General features: G+C 41.9%; 1 protein-coding gene across 9 annotated transcripts in view; it reads right to left on the bottom strand.

The window, feature by feature from the left end:
• Positions 1-1414: 1414 nt before the first annotated feature.
• LYPD6B (LY6/PLAUR domain containing 6B) overlaps positions 1415-10371 on the bottom strand; it is a 65469-nt gene continuing 56512 nt past the window's right edge. For 4 of the 9 annotated variants that reach the window (XM_082199697.1, XM_082199698.1, XM_082199696.1 and 1 more), the window contains 5 exons: positions 8981-9081; positions 8215-8366; positions 7239-7337; positions 5829-5959; positions 1415-3702 (listed from right to left, as the gene is read on the bottom strand). In XM_082199697.1, the coding sequence (XP_082055823.1) occupies positions 3538-3702; positions 5829-5959; positions 7239-7337; positions 8215-8329 (510 nt within the window). In that variant the 5' untranslated portion in view covers positions 8330-8366; positions 8981-9081 and the 3' untranslated portion in view covers positions 1415-3537. Of the gene's footprint in view, positions 3703-5828; positions 5960-7238; positions 7338-8214; positions 8367-8976; positions 9082-10371 lie in introns of all 9 variants that reach the window. The other 5 variants (XM_082199703.1, XM_082199700.1, XM_082199704.1 and 2 more) reach the window with 2 other exon arrangements.

Below are 10371 nucleotides of genomic sequence, written 5' to 3'. Positions count from 1 at the left end.
TGCATTCCAGTCTCTCACTTTGCTGCGTCTCTCACCTGCCTTCCCAATCATTCATTCTGCCCAGCAATTTCTGCTCACAATGCAGTGGTATCAAAGCAACATTGCAATCTGAGATCCTTTAAGTCACGGGTGGGAAACCTTTGGCTTCCCAGATGTTGTTGGGCTGCAAGTCCCATCAGATCCAACCAGCACTGCCAATGGTAAGGGATGATGGGAGCTGGAGTCCAACAAAATCTAGAGAGCCACCGTTTCCCATCCCTGCTCTAAGCAGAAATGCTGGGGATTAAACTAGAACCTTTTACATGCCGAGTGCATGCTTGGCCACTGAGCTTTGCGCTCATGGCTTGTTTCTAGCTGTGGTGTGCATTTGATCTGAATATCTGCTCCTACTAAACATAGGGTATTTCTTGTTTAAATGGAAGCTCAGTATAAGGTTTATCCTCATTTGTGTCACAAACTCTAGAAAGTTCACACTCTAGAATTTTGAATTTTCACTCATTAACCGAAGTATCCTAAATGCAATTTTACCCATTATTTCTTCTAAAGTGACACAGTACAATACTCTTAATTAAAGCACCAATTAAATGCCATCTAGCTATTGCTTTGTGATGCCATTTACAACTTGCAAAATTTCAAATTTCAGCCCTTTGTGTGTCTCACACACGCATGCATAGTAACCCAAAAAGCTTTTAATAAAATAGCACCACATGTTAATCCTGTTCCCAGATGATCTTGGTTTCTCTCCAAAAGACTAGCCATCACCCATATTGGGTAGCCACCTTTTCTTTACAGCGTAAACAAAATCAAACCATTACCTTGTCTACAAGTAACAAGAAGAAACATTTTTAAAAAACGAAGGACATTTTTTTTTGCAAACAAATGTCACAAAAATCAGGAACCCCCCCCAAAAAAAAACCCCCAGCAACTAATGAGCAATGCTCATGGAAGAATTCAGGTTTGAGTGACGCATAATTCAGAAGAGGCTGATCTTCTTACTTTCATGCAATTCAAATTTAGTTAAATAAAATTAGAGCCTGAGCATGCAAAACCTTGGTTCAAAAGCAGAATGATTTAAGACACCCATGAGCATGGTAAAACAGAGCAATAATTAAGGAGAGTTCTGCAGTTTAAACTGAAGATGTTACTCTCTGTAAAAAGACTATAATAGTAGAAAAATAATATTACGTTTCCTAGGCAACTGTTTTATCTAGACATGATCCTTCTAAGTTGCAGTATTTTGTCATCCTATGTACAATACGTTTAATGCCCGGGGGTGTGGGGTGTGATCTAGCCCCTCCCTGAGAACAGCAAGGTATACATGCAGACCTGCACATCTGTGCAGTTTTTGGTACATGGGAGGGAAGAATCCCCTTGTACATGCAAAGATCTCCATGTGCAAAAGAATTCATTCTGAGAAGGACCAAATCATGTCTTTATTTTTCTCATCCTCACAACAACCCTGTGAGGTGGAATGTATTTGTATGTAGGGAAAGGATGGTCCCACAAACTGACCTGCCTGCAAGTCAGTAGCTGAGCAAGGATTTGAAGCCTAGATTCCTAACTGCAACATCTCATCTGCCTATAGATATTGGATGGCCACTAAGAACACATTCAAAATCCACAGGGTGACTGAATAAAGCCGCCCCCTCCAAAAGGAGGAGGGGGAGGAACCATGGAGGCAAATTTTACAAGAGGAAACTATTGTGCACTGATGAGGAATGACCTACAGGACCTCGGGGTTTTGTTTAGTTTCCACTGTATAATATTGCTAATTATTTTCTGTAAGGTCATGATGAACAAGATCCAGACAAGTTACACACATTGAAAACAATTGGGGGTAAGGGGAAGAGCACAATAGGTTTTGCTAAGCTACAAAATTTCAGATGTATTAAATGCTTTCTCACTAGCTGTATAGGTTTCCAATTCATGCGCTGTTTGTAATGCCAATGGCTACTGGTGGCCTCCATCCAGTGTGGGTACATTGGCCACATGCAAACTGTTTCCGTGCATATACTAGAGTTTCCCCTTTGTCTTCTTCTTGACTATTGTGCTGAACTAGTGGCAGGATCTAAACTAAAGGCTTTGGGTGCTTTTTTCTGGGCTGGGAAGGGGTCCAGAATTTCCACACACTGCCTTACACTCAGGCACCTGTCCCCACCCCAAAAACACCCCACTTTATACATGGGTTCATGGTGAAAGACATGGTGAAAGATACTGATCCATGGCAGAAAAGTAGAGATGCCATGGGTTGTAATTAGTTAGCACACTATAATTAGAAATAGGCTTGCAAAACCAAGGTTTGTGCTGACTATGATATCTGAATTTCCAAACCATAGTTGCAAGAAGAAACCTAGTAAACTGAGTCAGACCTTCGTCCATCTAGCTCAGTAACTGTCTACACTGATCAGCAACTGCTCTCAGAGATTTCGGACAAGAGTCTTTTCCAGCCTCATGCAGAGACGTTTGTATTGAGCACTGATAAAAAGGTAAAGGGACCCCTGACCATTAGGTCCAGTCGTGGCCGACTCTGGGGTTGTGGCGCTCATCTCGCTTTATTGGCCGAGGGAGCCGGTGTACAGCTTCCGGGTCATGTGGCCAGCATGATTAAGCCACTTCTGGTGAAGCAGAGTAGCGCATGGAAATGCCGTTTACCTTCCCGCAGGAGCAGTACCTATTTATCTACTTGCACTTTGACATGCTTTCGAACTGCTAGGTTGGCAGGAGCAGGGACCGAGCAACTGGAGCTCACCCCGTCACGGGGATTCGAACAGCCGACCTTCTGATTGGCAAGTCCTAGGCTCTGTGGTTTAACCCACAGTGCCACCCGCGTCCCTATTGAGCACTGATGCCTATCTGTAATTACATAGATTCCTCCATGAATTTTCGATAGTTTATTATTGAAGAACTGATGTAGTAAGAGAAAAACCATGTAATTCACATTTTATTGCTGTGGTATGGCTTGATGTCCCAATAAATAGGATGTTTTAGCAGATGCCACACTGTTCCATCCATTTTAAAGATTCATCTTCATCAAATTGACTATTCTTAAAAGTGATATGGGGGGGGGAGAGACATGAGGGTTCAATGCTTAACCTCCATATCAGAGGGGGGAAAGAACAATTCCTTATTAAGATAATATGCAAAATGTACAAATTCTCCTGTCAACCAGAAACTCTTCCACTGACTAGAATTCCAGTAACTAGCCAAGTCAATACAACATTTGGTCATCGTGTTTGGTCTTTTTAACGTTTTGAACAAGCATCTGCTGGTGTCTTCACCGTAAAAGTAGCACTCTTCAAAAACAACAGAACACAGCACCATTCTATATTTTTTCTTTGTTTAGTAGATGTCAGAGGATTCTTCTTCTTTGTTACCATCTCATGTGGGTGCCATTGCCCTTCTAAGAGGACAAGGGAGGCGTTCAAGGTGAGTTCTGGCACCTCTTTTTCTAGAAAAGTAGTACTGGTCACCATCTGAGAGACGGTCTTCATATAGCTCCAAGTGACAAATTAAGTCTGCTTGACAGAAAGAGTCATGTCACAAAACAAAAATGGCGGTGACTGAAACCAGCAACAGAATACTAGCAGCCTGTCTGCTGCTGCCAGACGTCCTCCGAGCATGGACAACTGCAAATACTGCATTAGTATGATTTGTTGGTATGTCTACATTGCAGATCATCCCTTCACAGCAAGAGATGCATTCCTGTAAGTTTTAAAAGACAACATATGATTTTTAAATTTAATTAATCAATGAATTACATCTGCAAAAAGTTGCATGTGAAGAAAAATAAACATTCTGAAGGAGCATTTTTTGTTTTGCTATAGTAGGCTCAACTTAAGAAAAGGCATTCCATCAATACACCATGGCAGAGGGATGCCTCTTTTATGGTGGTACCTGGCATCTGTGGGTTGGTGTTTTGTTTCGCAAGTACCTGCATTACAAATAAGCAAGCGATCTGTTTCCTGATTTATTGGAAGTCACATATTTAAAATTAAAAGTTTTTTAAATCATTCATTTGATAACAATTAAAGTTGCTTCCACACCAAGTTCCTTACATTTAACTGGAAAGGAAGTTCCGCAGAGCAGTAATATGGCACTATGTTATCCAAATGTACTGTACCTCTGTGTCAAGGAGGCAGAAAGGAACCCACTGCTCTTCAACAGAACAGGAGCTAAATGGCAGTTCATTATTATCCGTCAACCAAACTGAAAGCGGAGAAACAGCAGCCGCAATGTTTCTACAGAAGTAAAAGTTGCAATCCTCAGCAATGCTTTGCCTGTCTACATTGCATTTGTGTTGTGCAGCAAGAAATAGAAAACAAATGCCACAAATTGAGCGCCGGCAGAAAGGGACGGGGACTCCTGGGATATAACAATTTGGCAATGGCATTGTCTGGATCCTCTGTAAGAAATGAGTGAACGAACGACAGTAATTCCTGAGAAAAGAGCTAATTACAGTGGGAGCAACCTAAATGTCACAGCCTCATATGGCAGCAGTTTCTTTACCATAATTAATTAACGGAAACTTGACATTTTTATGTAATTGTTAAATGCATAATAAAGGGCTGAATCCATGCTAAATGTGTGCTTTTAAACAGAAGGTTAATAATTTGTGTAATGCTCTTGACATGTGATGTGCAATCTAGAAGAATATACACTTGCAGATTCCCATTGCCAGCAACAGAATGGTAAACCACGTGAGTACAAAGGAAACATCCTTCATCTGTGGCCAGCACTGTTGAATGTTCTGGCTTCCCCCTGCTTCATAATTATCATGGTTTTTCTCCTCTACATCAGCTCTGTGAGAATAATGCCCATTGTCCCCATTTTATGGTTGTGAGACTGAGATTCAGGCTGAATGAGATGCCAAAAGCACCCAGTGAGTTCTGTAACTGAGCTGATACTTCAGCCAATGTCCATGCATGGCACTTCTGTCAATAGGCCACACCAATTCCCAACAGTGAAGACCTCAGTCAGTGATTCAGCTACATATAAACACGCATCATTTTGTCTACTACATGCTTGCAATATCTAGGTCAAAATGTATTAACCCACATACAGATATTCCCTTAGCAGCCTGATCACAGATGTCTGACAGTCTGGGACCTCGGCTATCAGCAAGAACACAAGGGCCAAGGAAACCTTGCTTTTTCCAGCCTCTTGGGCAGGATTGTGTCCTTAAAATAAATTAAAAAATCAAAATTCTAGGTAAAGTGGAGTGATGTTCTGCAACCTATATAAACAAACGGAAACCAAGCAAAAATTATTTGTATGTTCTGTGCAATGTAATCAGCTTCTTCTGGAACGCTAATATGTGCATAATAAGCTGCTCCTGGTGAGTGACTAAAATAAATTTAATAATTAATAATACACACTATGGCCTTTTAAACTGGGGGGGGGGGTTACTGTTTTTGTTTGTTACTATGTTGTGTTTTTTTGTGTTTTTATACTGTAAACTGCCCTGTGATCCTTGGATGAAGGGCAGTATAGAAATTTAATACAGTCATACCTTGGGTTGAAGTCGCAGATGCTCAAAATGAGGTCACGCGCATGCGTGGAAGTGGCGAATCATGACCCACGCATGAACAGATGCGGGTTGCGTTTGCTTCAGGATGTGAATGGGACTCTGAAACAGATCCCATTCGCATCCAGAGGTACCACTGTACATCATCACCATCATCACCAATGCAGGCAACAACTATACTTGGGATGGGGATTACTGTTGTCTTCTGAGTGTAATGATTGCCTAATTTATGCCTTGGGTGTGGAGGACAGAGAGGGCACCATGTTCTAAAGTACTTTCCTGTACACAAAAAGACAATGCTCACAGTGTGACTAGTTTCCCTGTGGTGGCGACATCCAACAAAACGGCACTCTTCTCTGGTAGCACATTTTTTAGTGACAGAGGTGCTCCTTCCATGACTGGTGAAGTGATGGACTGTCAAGCAGTACTCTGTGTCTAAGCAACCAAAAGGAAGAAGAGAAAATCAGTAATAGAGTTGATGCAGTGAGATTCAAATCAGAGACTGGACTTTCTGACCTGGAGTTTTTTTATAAATAAGGCATTCTTTTTCTGCCCCCACTGCCCTGCATCACCTGGTTTGACCACAGACACATCTCTCCTTGCTTCAGAATATTTTAAAAGCTTGTTCTATTGGCTCTGAAACTGGGGCATACACTTCCTGGTCCTGTTCTTCCTTAGATGGGAAATCCCTACATATTAACATACGCTCCTGCATTCCACTGGGTGCAGGTTTTCCCAAGGTACTGGAGAAGGTGGCCAGGATACTAGCACAACCCACCCTGTACCCATTCTTTGACCAGCACATTTTCCCACACAGAAGGCAAGACAGCACTGCTTGCATCTAAATGTAATCTGCGGCACACATAGAGATTTTGGGTGTGGGTGTTACCTAGACAAAAACTCAAGGGATGAACACCACCTTTCCGCTACCGAGTCGCCATTTTGTTTTCCAATAACATGTTCCAAAGGTGCCCTTCATATATTACAGAGGAACTGCTGATTTGTGACATGTTAAAGTCTTGGCATCCTATTGGTGGGTTCCGGCTTGTGGTTTTTTCTGTGCAGTGGATGACAAGCTGGGAATGAAAAACAGTCCTATGGGAAAGAGCCTTACAGCAACAACATAAAATGAAGTTACTGATAAGCCATATGAAGGACACCAAAGTCAGATATACATGTGATTGGCTCTGTGACAAATAAGAAGCATGGCAAGTATAGCAGTGTACTCTAAAGCCAATAGTGTTAAATACCTTCTTAGCCACTTCAATATCTAAAATATGGTGTAAGGTAAAGGGACCCCTGACCATTAGGTCCAGTCGTGGCCGACTCTGGGGTTGCGGCGCTCATCTTGCTTTATTGGCCAAGGGAGCCGGCATACAGCTTCTGGGTCATGTGGCCAGCATGACTAAGCCACTTCTGGCGAACCGGAGCAGAGCAGCGCACGGAAACGCCGTTTACCTTCCCGCCGGAGTGGTACCTATTTATCTACTTGCACTTTGACATGCTTTCGAACTGCTAGGTTGGCAGGAGCAGGGGCTGAGCAACGGGAGCTCACCCCGTTGCGGGGATTCGAACCGCCAACCTTCTGATCGGCAAGTCCTAGGCTCTGTGGTTTAACCCACAGCGCCACCTGGGTCCCTAAAAATATGATGTAGTCTGATGAAAAAGCCAGAACAAATAACATTAAATATCTTACTGTTCCCCATGTACTTACTCTGAGGACACCATTTGTCTTCAGCCCATCTGTTACAGTTGTAATTGTCAACCACATTGTCACATGTAAAACACTTGAAGCTGCTTGGAAATGGAGTAGCTTTGAAATTAAAAAATAAAAATAAAGAAATGAAAAGAAGTAAATAGTTTCAGAATCCCAAATGTCATAACCCCAAATTCAGTTCTTCCCCAGTTAGGTTCTGGACAGAGGGGAACCAAACAGCAATGAGCCTTGTTGAATTGCATCACAATCCTAAGTATACTCACTATGGGCCTATTGATTTAAGAGTGGGTTTCAGGTGTGTGGAGGGGGCTGCCATATGGGGAGGAGCTAGGAAAGCCCCATTGCACGAATGGAGTTTTGCTCAGTTTTCTCTGCATGCAACCGTTAATCATTTATATCCTGTCTCTCACACCCAACCAAGATACTCAAAGTGGATTTTGTCTTTTGGATGCTTTCTTGATTTTATTCTCCATCTCAAGAGCTCTCGGTGGCAGCATAGCCCATTGTTGGGTACCCACTGTACCAGGTTAAATAAAACAGATCAGCACTAACTACAATACAGTGGTGCAGACAGACGTTAAATGAGGAGCCCATCCAGCCCCTGGTTTCTTGTGATACAACATCCAAAGAGCAAGGCAACACATGGAAAACCACTATGTTCAATTACAGATGCAAAATCTCAGCAGAATGTGTCCTAAATGACAGTATGAGAAAGATGTAGCAAAAGTAATAAAAAGAGGAACATGCAGGTGTGCTTTAATCAAGGGTTCAGCCAAAAAATTAACAACTATCAGAGAAAATCAAGTTGATGTTTAGCTTTTAAGTCTATTAGAAATGCATTGTGAATTCATGATGATGATGATGATGATGATGATGATACAAGGCATTTCAAATAGAAAATGCCCAAAGAGTTGAAAACATATGCACTGGCATAGCCAACAAAACTGTAACAGAACTGTAACTGGCTACTTACGGTCTACTGGAAGTCTCACATTATGGAAGTTGATGTTCTTGGCTAGAATCCAACTATTGGAGACTATGAAGAGCTGAACAAAAGCTGCAGCCAACATTTGACAGAGGAACGGCATGCTGTTTGTTGCACATCAAAGCATAAGGTTCTTATAACTGAGAGAAAGAAGGGGAGAAAGAATGTATCATTACCAAAAAAAAGCCTGAGAACTGATTTTATGTCTGGCACACTCTGTACAATACGTTACTCACATCCACCTCTGCCAGCACTGTTAGTCCCAGCAATGGCCTAGGGGGCATACATGAATTAAAGGTGACATCAGCTCCACAAAGCTAAGCTGGCACTGCCTTCTGCTGGCCTGGTTGTAACGTACATCACAGCACTGCTACATATTACAGCAAAAGGCCTTTCATAAGTGCAGTGGTTGTGATAGAGCAGAGGAGGTTAAGAAAAAACATCCATTAACAAGCTTGAATGAATAAAATTAAGCTTTTTTAGAAAGAAAGATCAGTGCAGGTTGCAGTGGCCACTGGCAATCTGAACTGCAGAAGCATACAGGCCTTGGGTTTATTTTTTAAAGAGGGTTTTCAAGACTCTGGTCAGAATCTACAACACTATGATTTCTAGGCTGTCCATTTTCTGCTGAATGCAAAACAAGTTCACACATCGTCATTACTGCATGCATTTTAAATTTCTTAATTAATGCTTATCTATCTTTAACAGGTAGCATGCATATTCAAAAAGTAGTTGCTCCAATAGAGTTACCTGCTTGCCTATTTTGCATCTCTCATCTTGCACAATGCCATCAAATCAGCAAGTCTCAATGCTCAGCTTGAAGGTATCAGAATTCCACACACAGATCTGCAGATGCTAATGAGAAATAAAAAGGCATTCAGTGTGATTTCTCCCACTAAAGGTCACATTTAAAGAAAAAGTCTTCATGGATAAACATTAAAGAATTTTTCCAAGTCACAAAGACTCATTTACCAAAATGGGAGGGTGGATTTGATATTGGTTATATAAAGGACAAAAGAACTTAATAAGTGCAGTCACACATTCAAACCGAGGATGGATTTAATCCAAAGGTTTGGTGAAAAGATGAATATGGAACATAGAAAGCTGTGGGTCAGGCCACTGGTGTATTGAACTCAGTAACACTGCCTGACAGAGGCTGTCCTGAGTTTCAGACAGGACTCTTGCCCATCTCTCCCTGGAAATGCTGGAAGTTGAACTACAGTCCTTCCACAAAATGTATCATCAATATCACAAAGCATTTTTGCCATGAATGACATGATTTACAACAGAATACACATGTGTCAAAGCTGACAAGCACGCACACGGTTAATGTTGTCATGCAGGAACATTGTTGGCACTTCTGAATATTGCACAAACACAACATGGACGTGTCAGATATTAGTGGACTGTATACGACTGCTATTCAGATTCACCACTAGATGGCATAAGATAAGAGGAGATCTGCAGAGTTCCCAAACCCTTTTTTGGACACTGGGATCTGAACTGCAGCCAGTTAAGGTGCTGGGAACCAGCCTGTGCTTCTTCTCTCACTCAACGTGCACAAGTCAAGTCAAGTTTCATTGGCTAAAAACCAATGGCCATTGCAAACATGTGAAGGTGACTGGGTATTACAGTTTATCATAGATTATTTCCAGAAGAATGTTCCATGTTTAGCAGGCCAAATTAATCCCCAATTCTTCCTAGGACACACACAGTCTTGTGTATGATATGTTTATCTCCATCTGGTCACCAAATAAATGAAACAATACCCATACGAACATCCCAACACACCGGGCCATGTCCATACTTCAGGGTTTCTAACTTACCACGGTTTATTGGAAACTAGCTGCGTGCTGATTAATTGCTCCTGCTGAGCTCCTCCTTCCCTGGTGCACATGAGAGAAACAAATCAGGAAATTGATACTAAACTTGGCTTCTTGAGATGTCCTGGATTGTGCACCGTTGCTCCCTGGCAAACCAGAATTACTAGCCATAAAAGCATGGTTTGTTGACTAAAAATTCCTGACTACTTAAGAGGAAGCAAACAATGAACTTGGGTCTGAACATCTCAGGCTGTGGTTTCTTGCTTTGCATTTCCCTGTGCATGACAAGGGAAGAGCACAGTAGAATATATCTGCTTATTCC

Source organism: Podarcis vaucheri (genome assembly GCF_965113315.1).
Source record: "Podarcis vaucheri genome assembly, chromosome: 1".
Classification (NCBI taxonomy): Eukaryota; Metazoa; Chordata; class Lepidosauria; order Squamata; family Lacertidae; genus Podarcis; species Podarcis vaucheri.
Note: the sequence above shows the minus strand (reverse complement) of the source record. Positions and strands in the feature narration are given on the sequence as shown.